Here is a 19347-nt window from a genome sequence, read left to right on the forward strand (position 1 = left end):
AAATTTATTTTGTCATGCAGAATTTTGATATTTTCTTAAAATTGTTATATATTTTTTCATGCCTTTCGAATTGAAAAGTATGAAGTAGCTCCACTTATGTACGGAGTTGGTATCAAGTCTATTAATGTAAAGTTAAATAAAAAGAAAATAATATTCACTAGTGATGGATTAAAATAATCAAGAAAGATACCATTCAGAAATCATAATTATGAAATCATTAATTAGTAAACAAAGTACTAAGAGCATTTACAAATGTAAATTTTTGTTTGAAATATTTATTTTTGAAAAAAATAAAAAATTTTAACTCCAATTCTATCAAAATTCAAAACAAAAAAATACTGCTCAAGGAAAATATGGATCATTTAACTCTAAACTGTATCAACTTAATTTGTATATATCTATTCCAAATTTTACCATAATTAAATTTGAATAAGAGTATAAATCCCAAACGCTAAGAATAGCTGTAGGTATTGTTCATTATTTTTTGCACACAGTTACAAAGTTTTGTTTTGTTAAAGCCTTGTCCCACATGTTCGAAATTATGGTTGGATTTTGTTTGACCGTGCTGGCAACATTGATGATCATATTTAATTCTCACCCCAACCGAACTTAATTTTTAAAACTTTTCCCCCATAGACGTCGTATTGAAGGTGCAAAAAACATACCAAAACAATCTCACATCAATTCCAAGTACACCAAAAGGGCCACATCAATTTACAAGGCACAGGCCAACGTACATGAAAATGCCTGCCATAATTGGACACAACTATTCCTCCCACCAGTCCGTATGGGAAGTCCGGTTTGAGGTGATTCAAATCCCGCACTTCAAAAGTTGCACAGTTGGAAAATACAGAGAATAGTTAACATCCATATAGGGCAAGCGAGGTTTGGATTTACATAAGCTTCACACCTAGGCCGTCTAACGTTGTGCAGCAGATACCGGGCCTCGAATGAGATGTTCAAACCCTGGAACACCTTCCAGCACCACGACCCTCATAATCGAGTTACATTCATACAAAAACAACTGCACCGCTATCTTTAGCCGCTCTTGGTAATTGAGAAATACAATTTTTTTGTGCATTGAAATTTCTTTGGTCCACGGGACTGCAAGGACGGGACAGGAGAGAGCGACCATAATTGGCTAGGAAAGAATACCTCAAAGTCGAATCCTGGCCGAAGGTCCTGCTCGTGCTGCATAAACTTCATAACATACAGTCTGCAGTTAAAACTGGCAAGAAAAAACATGGACTCCACAAAAAATCAATGTGCAACACAAAATAAGTGGGACAATGCAATCAAGTAGTTGATTAATATTGCAGACACAAATCATTGATTTACCGACCATACAAGTGAGATTTCACGGGGCTGTACTAGTGCAGAATACGTACGTGTTTGGCTGGATGGGAGTCCAATTGGGTCTGTCCAATGAGAAGTTGCAAATATTCTGCTTATATATAAGTCCTAGATTGAAAACAAATGCTTCGTGGATACGCCACAGCTACGCAAAATGAACAAAGGCTTATTAGGGGGAAGTTGAGTCAACAACTGGTATGTGCTATAGTAATAGTGCTGTCAAGTATTTAGTGCATAGCGAGATCAAGAAAAACAAATGCATTATGAAGTCCTGATGCCCAACGTAAGAAAGCAATACACATGCTGTGATAAGAAATAATGGTAATAGAGTGTTAGTTGAACATAAAGTGGCACAATAAAAGGAAGAAAGTGCTGACCACCAAATTAGTAATTACTTCCCTCCCAAGATTGTGGTTCTTGTCAGGTAAACTATTGTACAACAATATCTTTTCCCCGGTGAGGTCAATAACCATCAAGAACCAATGCTCACACTGATAATTCAAGGGAACGCATATCTATGTGTACCCAATGGAAAATAAAATTCAAAACAATGCTTATATAGAGACAAATAGGTCGGTTTACTACAAAAAAAATGCAAAAATTGTATAACACTGCCACATGAGGAGTCCAAACATATTTTGCCCCACTACTATAACAGAAGATGCCTAACCTTTGTGCAAGAATACAGCAGTCCTCTGAATGTTACGTCAGTTAGATATTTAGCATATAGATTCTCAGCCGCTAAGTTATTAGCCAACACAAGGTGCTGTACATGAAAACAGCACATGAAGTCATACAATTTACAACCAACAAATGCTTCAAAAAGGCAGCCATATATCATAACAATCGGTAATTTAAGCAAAAAAATATTATATTTGCACTACGGCAGGGAAGTACCAGACTGCTACTGTGCAGAATGGATTCATGCGGCGCGACTCGCTTGTCAACCAAGCAGCATAGCAATTTATGATCTGTGCAGACATATTACTTTGTCACATTGACTTACTATTCCAATCTAACTCTAGAATTCAAAATGTGATGACATTATAATGTGAATGCCAATAACGGCAGTAGTGAAGTGCCACATAAACAAATAGTTAGGGGTGAAATTTAAATGTCGTCGGCAATGAATACTGTAGACACCAAATTTTTGACTTTATTTTTCATTATTAGTTTTATTGATATTTATTTTAGTTTGGTTTTACTAATCTCATTTTTAGACATTTTAGCATATAAAAAAAAGAAGAAAGAAAGAAAAGGAAAAGTCAAAAATCAATCAAAGGACAAAAACAAGACACATGAACCTATTTTGAGGATGAGATCTTGACCTTTCATTTTAGGGTTAGTTTTTTGGGGAGGCATTAAAAAGGGGAGGTCGGCTAAAAGAAAGGGGGGGAGCCGAAAACAGAGGATAAGGAAAGGTTGGCGGCGAAAAAAAAAACCTACGGGCTGGACAGGAAAAACGAAAAAAAGAAAAAAGAAGAAGCTAGAACAGGGGCGGTGGACAAGGCAATTGGGGGAAGTTTTCCGGGGAAAAAATAAACGAGTGAGAGAGAGTAAAAATAAGAGAGCTGAGAAGGAAATGGGGGCGGACAGGAAAATTAGCAGAGGGAGGAACCGAGAGAGAGGGCTTGCGGTGGAGGCTACGGAAAACGGCTAAAGAAAATCTGGTGACAGCACTGGCGGCTGAGGAAAACAGAGAGAGTGGCGGCGGACGGCTGCTAAGGAGGAAAACTAAAAAAAAAAAAAGGGAAAGAAGGGGGGCTTCAGGGCATGAAGGAAAAACATAGCAAAAGAAAAGAGGGCTTCGGGGGGAGGCTTGGAGAAAAATCAGAGGAAGAAAAGTAAAGTGTGAAGCCAATGGTGGCTGAGTCAAAGGGGGCGGACAAAAATAAAACAAAGAAAAGAGAGAAGAAACGCTAGAGAGGTCGGAAAGCATTGGGGCAAGAAAAAGGAAAAGCCAAGCGGAGGAGTTGCCGTTTGCTGGTTCGGCTCCGGAAATTTCCACCATCACCGGCGAACATTCACCGTGAAGGAGTACGGTAAGCAGCCATTTTCCTTTAAATTTCAGCTTCCATTCAAGACTAAATGCTGGAAATCCCAACCTCAAAATTATTCTCTGGTGAATCAGTTTTCTTGCAATTTTCCAGTGATTATTCATAATTGTTTGGCCGTATATGTTTTATGGAGTTTGATTGGGACTGAAATTTTTGTTTCGGACAATTTCTGGGGGCCACTTCTAGCATCAATTGAACAAAGAATCGTACAGATTCTTTATGCCCCAACCTGTTTGACAAAATGCCCAGCCGAGAGTACAACTTTAAGGACGAATTGATTTCTGTTTTTGCATAACATTCGGCCAGTCCATGTTTGTCAAAGTAGTTCATTTTCATGAAAAAGAGATGAGAGTTCTTGTTGAAAGATTCGGATGGTTTTGTTTGGCATCCGTGTGTTTAGCATCCGTTCTGTTTCCCTTTTTGCTTGGTGTGCCTTTGGTATGAAAGCAAGTCAGCAATATGAAATTGATTGAGAGGGGACTCGTATGAGGGTAAATTTTGATTGGAATTTGGAGGTGAACTTTCTGATGTGCTATGGCAGCAAGCATTTAGACCATTTGGAGAAGGTGATTATTTGTCCAAATTGCCAAAATTTTGGCTGCTTTTGTTCTTGTTTTTACATCCTTAAGATGGGTCTCCCGTGGTTTTACTTGTTGCAACTCTCTTATTGGTTGCTTGTAACTTGCTGAACATACGTGTTTTTGTGGTTTGATTGAATTGAGATATTCATTTTTCTGAATAACTTCTGGGTGCTGATTTACATCAAATTGAGTGAGAAGTTGTTAAATTCTGATGCCCAGCCGATGTTTGACGAAATGCCTAACTGAGGTTTGGGTCGGTCTTGGTGTTTTCAGGTCATGCACGTTGCTCATAAACCTGGCCTTCATGGCTGTTTTTCCTTTCGTTTGGGTAGTTTTGTGTCCTAAAAAAAAAAACTGTTTCTCTTGTTAAAATTGGGATAATTCCATTGATACTCTTGAGACTAGAGGGCTGCATTTTTGATTCGTCAAAGGGGGCACGCTGTCATTGTTTTCTTTCTTTCATTGCCGTGTTTCGTTGTTATGCAAACTTTCGAATAGCCGAGATTTGCTGTAACCATATTAGCATGGCCCCTGTGCAAAGTTTGTTGTTGAGACAATGTCGATACAAGTTCCTTCATTATGTCCCGTTGCTGTATTTTCTTTATTTTTAAATCTGTTGGGATGGATTTTTTGAAGTAATGAAATCTGGTTTGACTAATGGGTCTGCAAGCAGCTCAAAGCTGTTTCTTTTGATTCCCTTTGTGCATGATTTGGGTTGAAAAATCATTAGGAATGCAAAGTATAGGATTGGGCCTTAATGATACAATGCATGTTTGCTTGTTAGGTGAAAAGTGTTGGCTATTTGGTTTTCATTATTTGCATTTAGCGTGATGCTGAAAAATGAAAGTCACAGCTAGTTTGGTTGCTAAAAGGCTTCATCAATTGCTGAAACCTTTCTGTTACAGAAATCTTCTTCGAGCTTGCATGAAAGCTTCATAAGCATTTGCATTTTTTTCTGTAATATTTTCGGTCGTTGGTTGTGGAAGTAATTGGATTGGCTTCTTAGTTTAAAGCTTGGATAAACCTCCACTTGAGAAAGGGAACCGCAGTTGGTGTTAATTTTGATAACAGAAGTTTTCTCCGTAGCCTTTTGCATGGATTTTACGTGGGAAATATTCCCAAAATTGCACTTCAACCCAACAAGTTTCCCTTTGTTTCACTATGGCCCAATTATGTTTTAATTGCTTGCAATTAGGTCCTAAGGTAATTGCAATTTGAACCATTACTTGATCCCTTCTTTACTCTTGGACCCTTGAAGTTCCTAAAATGTTTTAATTTAGTTTGAATGGTTGATTAATGTTTGCAATTGGGTCCTTAGAAGTTCTTCTATCTTAGAAGTTTGGTCAATAATCTACCTCCTTTGAAATTAAGCATCTTTTGACTACATTTTAGTCGCGATTAGGGAAGAATTTGGTGGTTTGTTAGTACCCCTTTTGAAGTTTCTAAGGTGTTCTGAGTTTCCTTTTTGCCTTTTATTCCACTTATCTTTAAAGTGGTGCATTAATCCCTTGCTTTGACGGTTTTACCCCAAGTTATCTCTTTCTTTGGTGACTCTAGCCCAAGTTAAGTCTTGTTCGCTTTACTAACATCACAAATGGGGAGGTATAACTTCTTTTATCCTTTTTTGTCTCTCCTCTATGTGATCCAACGTGCTAAGTGAAAATTGCATGTCTACTTTGCTTTCCTTGCCTTTCCTTGATTCCTTTCATTTATTTCATTTACTTTTGCTTTTATTAAGTTATTCTTTTATGGGGTATGTGTACACCTCTTGGCTTGTAATAGATAGGGCTTGGAGAGCATTTTTATTCATTTTCCCTCTTCCCCATTTGTTTTAGTTAGCAAATGTAATAGGTTCATTAGCTTGATTGCTTGCTTTTGTTTCTACGTGTTAATTTGCTTTATTAGGCTCTTGCATTTAGTCGAGCATGCTAAGTGTTATGTGCTACGTGTTTATAGGTGATTGGCATGTCTACTTACTTTCTATAATCGTAGATGAATGTGATGGATGAATGCGTATACCATGGCTAGTCCAATGCTAGTCATGGTCCTCCTTTTGATCCTCACAAGTCCAACGCTTGTGATAAAGCACTTAGTGAAGGGCTAGTCCAATGCTAGACCCATTAGGCTCGTCCCCTCTCGTTAGTACATACTTGCATGTCTCACTACATTTCATGCATTTTTCTTAGTTTTCTAGCATTTGGCATGTCCCTCCAATCCTTTCCCCTTCATCTTAGGTTTTTGCATCCTCATGCTAGTTATAGGGTACATTTGCTTGAGAGTCCCTTTTCGGTAAGGGAAACGAGCGAGTGTGGCTACAAAATAGCCTTAGCACGCTAGTTCTTCCTTCTAATCAAAGGAAAATTTAAAATCGTGAAGTTAGGAGTCATTCCCGTACCCGACTTGATGCATTCCTCTAGGTTCATACACTCTCATTTTTATCATATCACTTCCTCACTTTCTTTATCCACATTCTCTCACTACTTATATTTTTCTCAATCCACATGCCATGTTCACACATTTTTCTTCTTTTCCTATCACTTATTTATTTTTCTACATCACAAATTGCACCCAATTGCACTTATGCATTTACTACTATTATACCATATTTTCATCCATTTGCACACAAACACCTTTATTTTCTCAATTGGCACACTTGCACTTACATTTGTATTTTTTTATTTTTATTTTATTTTGCATTCTTCTTACATTTTCACACTTGCACTCATATTTGGGTCTTCACTTGCATCACCCGTGACCTCTATGAGAGTTTTCCTTATTGGCCATCACAACTCATGTGGTTGGGACCAAAAAGTCTCATAAGAGACATTTTAGATTTAGAATTGCATTTTTCTTTTTTTGCATCCATTAGTCATATCCAACATGTAACACATACTTTGGGTAGAAGAATTAGGAAAAGAAGGGCTAAGTCACGCAACTAGCTTTGGTTAGGGTAAGGGAGTGCCTTAGGCTTTGCCTTTGCCTTCTCCTTTATCAAATGTGACCCCCGATCCCTTTCTTTGGTTACGTAGACCTAAAAATTCTTTAAAAAGGGTTTGTTTACTTTTCTTTTCCAAAAAATCACTTTTTGGGTGACTTGGTACACCCTAACTCTATACCAAGTGGCGACTCCTTTTCTATCTAAAACCCTTTGTTTGGTCAAACCGTCGCATTTCACAATCCCACGGCCTTTTATTTTCACTTTCACACACGTTCATATACATATTCCACACACTACTTTCACCACCTCAAAAAGTGGGGCGCGACAAAAACCTCAAAGCTTATCCAAGTAGCAGGAAACAACATCATAAGATTTTTCCGGCAAGCGATTTGACCCATCATTAGGACAAGTGATTCATTGCAAAAAAAAAATTGTAAAAGCTTAAGAAGCCGAACAACCCCGGTGGACCTTTTCATAGGGTATTCTCATTCATGGTAGGGTAAATGAGCCAACAGAGAATAGGTCCAAATATATGGTCTAAGGTTGATTTGCCTAGTGAACAATTTTTGAGAGCGCGTATACCTCTGCAGTTGTCGTGGGTCAAATATGAAATCAACATCAAGTGCAAATGTATGCACAGGTAATAACTCCATATCAACTCCTGCGTATGCCTAACAATATATTTGAAAGATTAGAAGGGGGTCTTAATGATGACACAAAATTATAGACATAGATTACAACAATCACAAATGGTTAAGGCGATGCAAGTTGTGAAAATCAGATGTACTATAGGTTTTACAGAGGTGAAAACTTGGGGAGAATGGCTTTGTTGAGGGAGAACTCCACGTATACTGGCTTGCATAAAAGGAATGAAATATAAGTAAGAATTTGTAGCACACCATTCATATTTATGTGTCTCGAGCTGCAGTAGTGGTTAAGCCCCAATTAAGAGTTCACCTTGTGTCGGCGACGGCCAGCATTCATAAGTTTCCCTTTCAAGTTACATGTTCCATTCCTTTTTAAACTTCGGGGCTTCTTCACGCCAACCCTGCGAACCTCCCTGCGAACCTTTTTGGATCCCTGTTGATGACATCTGGGAGTTTTCGCAGGACGACACAGGGATCATTCTCGCTGGTATTATAGGTGTAGCGGGCCAGAGAGATTTCATGCACACAGGTTTGCTCATGCCGCTCAAGTTGGCAATGCCATCTTTCAAGGGGGAAGTAACAACCAGTGACTGGCCACTGTCCGAGTCTCGGATACGAAATGGGTTTAGGCGGTGACCCGAATCCTAGATGTCGGCCATTTGAGGTTGGAAGCCTCTTCCAAAAGATGATAGTTGAACGATTGACGTCATTTTTGCCTTGGCCAAGTTGGCAACACGCTGTGCATTAACCCTACTGCTATCAAAACACTTTGGGGGAAGCAGGTGGCCATCTTCTCTATGCCTGGCTCTGACCTCCATATCTTGGTCTCCGATTGAGGTTTCACATTATCGCGAAGTACACAACCTCTAAGCATCTCCAATGATTGGGCAATGGAGGTAATGGTATCGCAACAGCAACCAGATGTTGTTTCATCTCCATATTGCTGCGCTCCAATAGTTCTAACCTTGTTTCAACTGCAGCTTTAAGTGATACAGTTGTTCCAACATGTTCGCCAGCTACGCTTGTATTGCCAAGTTCAGTGTCCTAAGTACATATCTTTGTAGCATTTTGTAACAATAATACAGCATATAAGCATAGAACAGGGGACATAGTGCCAGAAAGGGGTAACAAATGAGAGTAATATAATGCAAATGTACATTTGCAACGTCGGGTGTTCCAGCAGGGGCTGGAAGTTGACCAAATATATGCATCGACTTCAGTTTTGCCACATGAATCCCGACTTCTTCCTCTCGCCACTGGGCAACCCAAGGGGTCTGAGAAGAGAGACTGATGCCAACTCTCGGACCAGTAACTGACAAATGCTCCAAGTACACAATCTACAACAAATGACAGTAATAAGCAAAAATGAGGGAAAAACATTGTGCTGCAGTCTCAAACACTGTTTTATTTGGAATTTTGTTGTGGCAAACCATTTCTACTCACCATCAGAAGCACTACACAACCAAATACAACTGAAATAGCTAGGGATAGGGCTTTCCTTATCCCGGAAACCAGCTTATTTGGGATGAATGTGCTCCAATTGTACCCAGACAGGTCATTTTCGTGGATAACAAATGATGCGACCTCCCGGTTGAATCCATTGGTTTTGCCTGGGCAGAGAAGGTTGTGCATTAGGTGTAGAATAAACTTTGTCCTGAACTCAGTGTCGAAGGTCTTCAAATTGCGTAGACTCAGCTGAACTTCATTATAGTCAGTTTCGCCATCCTTGAAGGGGATGTTTAGCACCGCTTCGACGTCCGAGCTGATATCAGTGCTGAGGAGACTGTGTGCGGCGGCCTTTCCTTTCATAGGAAGGCCGAAACACGCTGCCATATCGGTTACGGTTACTTGCACATAGTGTCCGTGGACTTGCAGGCTCCTTGACTCCCAATCAAAATTGGCAACAAGCCAAGACAAGAATTCTGCCTCCAGGACGAAGGGCTTCATCGACAAGATACCCTCAAACCTATTCGCGATGACTACTTCTCTTTGCTCAGTGTTAGATAGTCAATGGCTTCTTTAATTGCTATCAGGTTAGTGGGACTTGTGTACTGCAAACCATGGCACATAGCATAGGTTGCGCTTGGGCGTATTTACACACTTTAAAGGGAAAAGTGTTGTAGCCTTGTAGGAGTGAACGTACCTGCGACGGGGATCCACCGCGGCCATCTGCAACCCTCGACTTCACTGTGACATGCTGGTTGGTGCCAATGTCAAGAGTGTATGCTAGTTGTCCAGCCCAACAACTGTACAAATCTGTTGCCCTATAGCATCTGCTGACGGATTTCTCATGCTCCACCACATGAGGTGTGTCTGTCGTTTTTGGGTCTTGTGCCAGAGACGGATGGCCTGTTGAACATCCGTTCCCTTCCATCTTGTTTGCCTCAACATAATCAGAATTTCCAACAGTAGAACTAGAGTATAGAGAAAGAAGAAGATGGCAGTCCACATTGCACTCATCTCCTTCCCTGCAAAGGATAGATTTACCAACTTACCATTAGGGTTGTGGGCCAAATGACCACATCTATTCGTCGCTAACACTCGCTATTCATAATAAATAGACAGAATAGGGGAGAGGGGAGTGGGATGGGTCGGTTAGGTGTTGCATATTGGTTGGTGATGCAAGCTTCAACAATCATGAATGATTACAGACTAACATTTGACTAATGAAAAACATCATGCTATATTTACGGTTATAGCATGTTGACATTTTTTTCTATTAGCCCATCCTAACTGATGTATGCCAATCAGCGTGGGGAAAAGTAGGTCATTCCTATAACTTACTACCTATCTTGGTCAATCAACAATGGGATAACTTTAGATTGTTCCCCCAAAATGGGCCACAGCTATGGAACCTTGGTTGTCTTTTCCTAAATTTGAACACATTGTCTCCTTTTTTTTATCCCAATCACCCAAGTTGGACCACCAAATAGGTGAGTTGATACTGGTAAATTAAGATAAATTTGTTAATAAATGCAACTACAAATTCAACTCTTCATTTTTAGCCTGCGGTAGTCGCTGAGACATATCCAACCAAAAAGCATGCTATAATGCATTAAAAGTGACAAAATTTTTGCAGCCCAAACTTTTCTCCCTTCAAATATTTGCCCTACGAGGCTTTAACGTGTAGATGCTAACATTTTGTCAAGCATGGTAAGGTAAAACATCCAACTGATTGTCCTGCTAGAGGCAGACAGTGTCACTTTTATGCTTAGCCCGCCGTTGCCATGGTTTTCCTCCAAACCCTTTTGATTTGCATCCCGAATGATATGCACAACGTGCCAATTAAGTGTTTTATGTGGCCTGCTCTGTTTTCCTCCATTCACTATGCAGAACTTCCCACCAGTTCCTATTCATGTTTTCCCGCCGCTACCTGTTCACCAGTCCCTTCCTACCATACAACAATTATTTATAGCTTTGGATACCAGCGAAATGTCTACTTATTTTGCAAGGGTTTACCAAAGCCTAAATTGGGATTTTAAATTATATTAACATAAGCGGACATGACCTGCACCTCACCCTTACTTAGTACTTGTCTTCGAATCGTTACTTCAACCAGTTTGTCACATTCGCTCGCGGTTCAATCGATTTTCCCAATTCAAGTCGATGTCAATTATATATCTTTTTACTTAAATATTTGTATGAGTCAATGTGCACAAAATATGACATCAAATGAAAAAATTTTATTACTTTATGTGACAAAAGGTTTACTAGATATAGTGAATGTTGGATTTTAACGAGCATACAACAAGCATTTTTATGGTGTAATGACATTATATCATAACTATCAAGCTCAATTGTATCAATACAAACAAATACTATGGAAATTCATTCCAATAATTTTCAATATTCGTAAATCCTCCAACACACTTCTTTAGGAATATCATTTTCAGTTATGGTTTTCCAAAATTACACATTGCAGCATAAACAACATGGTGTGAATTCATCTTTTGCTGGAAGTAAGGAACAATCAAATACGAGTTGTGAATATCATAACAGCCTGTTCCCTAGGGAATAAGTCAGTGGGTAAACGATGAAGATCGTAGCGCATGACAGTTACAACCAATCAACCCATATTATGAATCATTGCTAAAGTTATCAATGGTTTGTGATTCGACGTGTCTAACCGGCTAGTTCGGCTCGTTGTTCAAGAACTATGACTCTTACTTGTGCAACTCCATTCCACCAAAGGCCCTCAGAGCCATTGTGCAATAGTTATGTTTTTTCAACATACTACATTTGATCAATGAAGAACATGTTCCTTAGTTGTTCCCCTTCCAATGGTCATTTTAAGATTTGTATTTCACATCGTACGATGCCACTCTTATGAAAACATTAAATATGCATATTACTTTTATTGAAATTGTCAGTTTTAATGTTACATATGGATATTACTTTCAAAGTATTTTATAAGTCATAAAATATTCAACATAATACAATGTGAATTTACATTTAACAGTCATGTTAATTACTATTATACTCTACTATCTCTTAACATTTTCTCTTGTGCAGCACTTTTACCACTTCCATCTACTATCTCTTAACATTTTCTCTTGTGCAGCATTTTTACCACTCCCATAACTGTAACTTTTTTTATGCATAATATGACTCTCTCAACGTTTTAAAACCCAAACCATTTTTTCAATTTGAAAAAACACTAGGTCACGGGTTCAACCATGCCATTTTCAGTTTTTGACTTGTGACGTCTTAAATAAATAAAAAATTTATTATATATTGCTAATATTGCCATTTCTGCAATATACAAGTACTCCACTATAAAGGTTTACCCACATGCTCATTAGCATAGTCCTTTGCAAATCAATTAATAATAAAATACACTCAAACAAAAGCAACAATACTAATCAAAATATGAGAAATGCAAACATATGATGCATAGCTCTAATTATACGAATATGTCGAACTTTACACCAACAAAATATGATTTATAATTTACGGAGTAAAACAAAGGAATGATAGATTATGAAATGTATCATACACTTATAGTTCCATATCAAAATTTAACATTACTTACGGATATTTAGAGATTACTGATGACATGAGAAAGAAAGGGAGACGGGCTATTCGGAACAGAACAAATTTAAGACAAATTAGGTTACTAATTAGAAATGCACCACACAAAGAAGATTGGAGTCTTCATCTTCACTTGAGTCAATGAGAATCCGAAAAATTAGGTTATATTTTATTTTATTTCTTTGAATGTATTTTCTTTACTTTAAATTATTGCCTTAATTTCCTCGATATTTTTATAAGTGAGTCAAGTTTTTAAATCATTTTTCTTGAATAAGTTGGTTCATGTTAAGTTCGTTGCGCATTATGGACGCGGGACCCGCTAGCACGGTAAGTGCGATAAATTTTTGACAACTAGGTGAAGTTTTGTATAAAGGGATATTAGTTATAAGGTGCTAAAGGATAATTAGAGGTTAGCTAGATAGTTTAACCTTTGGAAGACAAGAAAATGAGATTAAAACCTTAGGTCGCCATTTGTCACGAAACCATTGCAAGTTGGACTTTGACCAACCTTTCTTCACCTTTACTAAAAATCAAATTTGACCAAAACTTCTCCATTTTTCTTTCTTGCTTGGCCGAATTTCTTGAGGGAGAGAAAGGGAGAGAAACTTCATCTTGTCTTGTAATTTCTTGCTACAATCTTGAGTTCCAACCATTAAATTTGCAAATTACTCCATACAAAGTGTTAACTAAGGAAGGGTAGAGGTGTTGGTGGAGTGATTTTGGAGGGAAAATCTCTAAGCTGCCATCTTTCTTGTGGTTCTAAGGTAACTTGCCAAGAAATCTCTCTTTGCTTTTAATAATTGCATATTAGTGATTTAGGGTTGCTAAATGTGTAGTTTTATAAGAAATTTCATGATTGGAGGTGGTGATATGTAGATTTTCAGTTTTATTGGTGAATTTTCTGCTCATATATGAAGCTTAAGGGTTGTCCATGATTTACTAGCTTTGACACGTGAAATATCTAGTGTTTATGTGCTAGTTTACTTTGCCTAAAGAAATTTCCAGCTTGGGTGCATAAATTTCAGTTTAGGGTTTCATTTTCTAACTTGAGTAGGTGATGGTTATATGCTTGATTTAGTGAGTTAATAGCTTGAGTTGAGGTTGTTTTGTGGTAATAATGAAGACTTGAATTGACTAGAGAAGTAGTAAACACAAAGGAGGTGCCGCTGAAAATTTTGTCCGCAGGAAACCTTGGGTAGCCTTAGGAAATCTACTATATCTTGATGTAGAAAAATCAGAATTTAGTTCTGTTTATTGCGTTTGAAACTAGAGTTAGAATACTATCAACCATGAAAATTTCAGTCTTTTTCTCAATTCCCATGAATATCTATGATTTTTCAAAGTTGACTGAAATTGTATACCTGTTCTGTCTTTTACTGGATGAAGTAGCAAATTGAGGCTCAAATTTAACTGACTTATGGATTGAATCAGCTTTTAGATAAAACATGAAAGTTATAGGTATTTGAATTAAATTTCTATCTACAAAATTTCAGATTAAATAGATCATTTTAGCTTATGATTTGGCTAGAGCTCTCCTGACTGCACAAAAACTCAAACTTTCCTGACCTGTTTTTCATATGCTTCTGACCGTCCATTGTTTACCCTGAAAATGTGAGAACTGGGTGTTGATGTCTTCATAGGAAATGTAGGTCTATGTCTTAGCTTCGAAACTCTATAAAATTTGCCTCAATCCGATAAGTGTAGCTTTAGTTGTGATCAAAACACCAAAGGATGGCAAAGCTGCCATCTTCATTGTTTCTCGTTACCTTTTTCTTATTTTCCATTTCCTTGGTCCGACTTAACATGTACTTCTCAAGTGTTTTAAACCTGATTTCTAACATTCTAAACAAGTATTCAAAACATGGTTTTTAGGTGCACATATTGGCTTTGAACTTAAACGTTTTTTATCATTTTCTTTTACAAATTATGAGTGCACCTTGCCAATATGGCTTAATATACTTTTCATGCCTTTTTCCTTTGATATAGAAATATAAGTTATGCAGCTTTGCACTTGTGTATGATTGGCTCTTTGTGGACAATATTTGACTGCAGATTTCGAGAGTGGTACAGGTACCGGCTCTGAACTGAATTTTGATAAAATGTGACTTGTTTAGGGTGAGTGCTTTTTGCATTTTTGTGTATTAAATGACTATGTACTTGTTGTGAATATTCTCTTGAGTGTTAAATACTTTCTAATGATTGCTAAATAGATTTTCGATGGGCGAGTGTGTACTTTATCGCACTCGACCCAAGCCAAAGTGAATTTTCAATGATTGAATGCTACTTGTGCATAAATGTAAGACTTATTAGGCCCTTGCCCTTCATTGCCAGTCGACTCGAGCCAAAAATGGATTCGGTCGGGCGACTGGTGACCTTCCAATAATGTCTGGTAAACTCAAATATAACCATGAAGGTTGGTGGAGAACTAGCTAGTGAATTGGCTAGTGGCAGTAAATGAAATCAACAAATGAATGTCAAGAACACTGAAGGAGTTTTCACTTGGAAAAAATGTTTTCTAATATTGGAGGGATAAGAAAAGTGGTTGGCGAATGAATGAACGAATGGCTCCACGTGAGCATGTATCCTTTTAATGAGTGTGCTCTCATTGCTTTTATATTGTGAATATTTTCTCGATTGATTGTTATTAAATGACTAATGTCCTTGCTTCAATTGCTTGGTTATGTGTATGGGAACCTCATTGAGCTTTAGCTCATCCCTCTATTCCGTTATATTTGTTTTCCTTACAGGGTTTGAGAGCAAGGACGAGTGATTAGAGGAAGACTAAACTTTTGACTAGAACTTTTGTTGTGTAATAGTGATAGTATTAGCAGTTGGTTGGATCCTGAACTTTTGTACTTAACTTTGACGATTGTATATCTGTGTTAATGATTGTATATATGTTAAGTTTGATTGGCCCATCTTTACTTGCTCGTGAAGTGATACATGAGTGAGCCCCGGCGAGAGTTGGGCAGGCGGTCCGCCGAACCCTTTGGTTTGCCTTAGGGGAAGGTGGAATCATCACAGAATCGACTGTAGTTTCGACTATCTAATTAATTTACTGGTTTTTTTTGGACTTATTAGGCTTTCTTTATATATATTTTTTGACCACTTCAATGAACCGCATTGGTTTACAACAAACTATTCCAGTTTTGAAGGTTTACCGGTTAACCAATCCAGTCATTTGCTTTTTACTGACTACAGTCTTAGCCACACTCGGTTTCAAGCATAACTCGGCTCGAACAGCCACTTGGCCTCCATTTCAACCGATTAGACCATGCACTGCGTATTGGGTTTTAAAACCTTGGTTTAACCAATTAATTTTGTTTTTCACATAATTCGGCTGTCTTATATTCTGTGAGGATTCACAAAATTTATTTATTTTAAAAACCCTATTTCGAGCTTATTTAATCATGTGATTGTCCATTTATTCCGAATATCATTTTCTAGCCCTATTGAACTTAATTACATGGAAGTATAGCTTCAAAATATTTTTAAAGTGACTCGTTTCAAAAAATTAATTTTTGAAAGCGCGTTTAGTGAAATTAGTGAAAAAGTATTTGGAAAATTTAACTGTTGGAGAGTACAATAAGTTTCGAACATTGGAGACTTGTACTATGGACCTAAATTAGGTATTTTAAAGTTTAAGTACTCAGGTGATGGTTAGTAGTACTATCGTTATAAGAATTTCTTGGAAGTTTCGCTTTATCGCGCTTAAATTGGAAATTCGCATTTTTGCACGCGCAATTAATTGGGAGACTATAGACCTTCATTTTATATCTTTAAGAGTGGATAATAATAGTATGAATATAAGTATATTGGAGGTTTAGTGCACTAGTGAAATGAACGCGAGAGGAATCGAGCACAAAACGCGCGCGTACGCGCACTATTGAAGAGTTGACTTTTGCACCAATTCTAGCCATGCAAATGAAGCTTCCTTAGGAAGCCAAATTAGATCAAAACACTCTCTCTCTTCCTCACAAAGTGGCCGGCCATCAGCTGCAAAAATAACCCAAGGAGTTCTTCATTTTTCATCTCTAAATCTTGCACAAATCATCTCCAATTCCTTCCAAATTTCACACACACTTAGCTTAATACTTGGAGATCATCTTAAACTATAAAAAGAGGGAACTTTTCACTATTTTCTTGAACTAAGAGAGGGCCGAAATTCTGCCCTTGTTCACCAACACAAGTAAGTGACGATCAACCCTCATATTCTTGGCCTATGGAAGTTGATTTACACTTATGAGCTTAGGTATTCATGTGGGTGGCTTGTTGTTGTTGGAAAATTTTGAATGTGAGCTCCATGAACTCCTACTCTTGGATTGATGGCTGATGTGATGCTTGATGATAGATTTAATATTGGTTTAGTGCTCAAATTGGTAGATTAATGGTGCATAGCTAGTATAAACTTCAAGGAGTGCATGGATGTAAAGTTTTCAATTCTGCCCCTGTTATGATCGTGCCTCTTTTTGCGGAATTTTGAGATTTTAATGGCTTGTATATGATGTTTATATGTTGTATAGATGGTGTATAAAGTTTTATCAAAAAATATTGAGGTTTGATTGGTCAAATGGATTAATCTCGCAAAGCTAGCAAACCTAGAAAAATTTCCCCGTAATGCTCAGACAGCCTTCTTGTCTCTGTGCTCCGACGTCGAAATCAAGTGCCGTCAGTGGCATTTGAAACTAAACATTCCCAGATTTCTAAAGGTATAAAATGCAACCCCTAATTCCACCCGAGTATCCCATACCAACCATTTAAAGATGACTGTCCTGTTTCTCTGTTTTCCTGGAATGAAGTTCAGAAGTTGCAACTTGAGGCTCGAATTTGAGCTAGTTGTGTGCTGAATTTCAAAACAATTTCTTTTGTGAAATTATAGTTTTATGAATGTATTTTCCAATGCCACCTACTATGCTCAATTCTGAGTTGAATTGAGTGAGTTGTGATCAGAATACGAAACCTACCCTGTTCTTGAAAACCCTAAATTTTGGGCAGAATTGATGCTAGACTTGGTGTGGACTTGCCAATTGAATTTCTTGGAGTTAGAACACTTACCAAATATACCATGAATATTCCTTAGGATTTTCCTACACAAATGAACCTTGTTTGAAGGATTTTCCTTGGCCAAATGTTTGGAATGGAAAACAAAAAGCTCAAGACAGTTTTGCCTTAGGATTTTTTGAAACTTTGGTTGTTTGGTTGACTACCTTCCCGAAGGTATTTTTCCATGAAATTTGATAGAGGGATACCCTTTATATAGGAGTATTATATTGCCTAATTTGGTACCAATCCAAATCCATTTCGCTGCTTGACTAAATTACCAAAGTTCATGACTCGAGTTTGGAAAACCCTTGTTTCACAAGGGAGTTTTGGTAACTTTGAATTGCCATATCTTAGTGCTCAAAACTCCGTTTCTTGTTTCGCTTGTTTTGTTGTAAAGTTAGATTGCGACTCTAATAGAGTTCCAAATTTCAAAGGCTAGTTCCAATCAAGTGAATTTTTCCGAATTTTCAAATTTGGCCAAAATCCAACTTAAATCTGCCTTATGAACCAAAACAGCGACTTTGAGCTCATTTTTTAATGTTTTTCATTTGAAATCATAGAAAAGTGTATTCTAAGAACTTTTAGTACTTTGGAAGAGGTTTCCAACGGTACCAAGGTTTCCAATTTTTGACATGTAGAATGTGAGATACGATTTTTCAAAATATCGTATCAAAACTGAAATTTTCCGAATTTCAAGGAATGGAGTTTTTCAAGTATTCCTTATTCCTTCGATGGTACTTGTACGTTTATGCTTGATTTCCAAGATAAAAAAACTCGATTGCTCTTGTACTTTAAGAACTCCACTTGAATCTTGATTTACGGGTAATTGAGATTCATTTTCATAAAATTTTCCTAGATTGTACTAGTGCACAATTTTCCTTGATAATTGGGATGTGTGAATGATAATTCACTATTATTTGCTCAGGCGCACACGAGGACTTTCAAGAGGATCCCACGGTGGAAGCTGGAACCTCCAAGTGACACTTTTACTATTGACTCACAGTGAGTGTCAAGTGTGTATATTATGTGATATATCTGCAAAGTGATAAGTGTTATATAAATTGAGATTTTGAAACCTTTGAGTCGAATGTGTACTTTATCGCACTAGTTCTCATTTAAACGAAGTGAACTTGAGTTCGTGAAGTGAAGTGCTTACTTGTTTAAGTAACTTGTTAAGTGAATATATGTGAAGTGTCTAAATGATTATTTATACTGTGATTGCATAAGTCGTTAGGGTGAATTTCCTCGATACAAAAGTGTAAAAGTGGGGGACGCCCAAACTCTCTTATTCGCTAGCCTTGGACTCGAGCCAGCATGGGCTTGGTCGAGCTCCTCAGTGAACCATGAGATTTCATAAGCTCGACCTATTGAGAGATCTTGCTTGGCATATTCGCTGAAGTATCGCCTCATAAATGTATTGCGGACCCGGTGTGGTATGTAAGGTTGAGAAGGGGAAGTGTAAGTGATGTTTCTATGAATTAAACATACCCGGTTGACGGAGTGTCAACGCGTGGAGGTTCGTGATCGTGCAAGTGGAAAATAGCTCCTGAGAGCTCCCATATCCTTGAATTGTTTCTATTTACTTTTCAGTAAAGTGCTCCTCATTGAATGGTTATTATTTTAAATTGATTAATTTGGGAGTGTTACTTGAACTACGTGCTTGCATGTGTGTTCTTGGCCTTACGAGCGTTTTGCTC

General features: G+C 37.7%; 1 protein-coding gene and 1 long non-coding RNA gene across 2 annotated transcripts in view; both read right to left on the minus strand.

Annotated features, from left to right (window-relative positions):
* Positions 1-693: 693 nt before the first annotated feature.
* Positions 694-3031, minus strand: LOC140005347 (uncharacterized). The gene is made up of 2 exons (XR_011813170.1): positions 1389-3031; positions 694-1200 (listed from the first exon to the last, which is right to left on the minus strand). It is a non-coding gene; the product is annotated as an uncharacterized lncRNA (long non-coding RNA).
* A 3916-nt stretch (positions 3032-6947) lies between these two features.
* LOC113740161 (uncharacterized) overlaps positions 6948-19347 on the minus strand; it is a 31565-nt gene continuing 19165 nt past the window's right edge. Inside the window, exons 5-6 of the mRNA XM_072046222.1 lie at positions 9020-10044; positions 6948-8913 (exon numbers count right to left, since the gene is read on the minus strand). Coding sequence (XP_071902323.1) covers positions 8593-8913; positions 9020-9523 — 825 coding nt within the window. The 5' untranslated portion in view covers positions 9524-10044 and the 3' untranslated portion in view covers positions 6948-8592. The remainder of the gene's footprint in view (positions 8914-9019; positions 10045-19347) is intronic.

The sequence above is a fragment of the Coffea arabica genome, chromosome 4c (assembly GCF_036785885.1).
Source record: "Coffea arabica cultivar ET-39 chromosome 4c, Coffea Arabica ET-39 HiFi, whole genome shotgun sequence".
Classification (NCBI taxonomy): domain Eukaryota; kingdom Viridiplantae; phylum Streptophyta; class Magnoliopsida; order Gentianales; family Rubiaceae; genus Coffea; species Coffea arabica.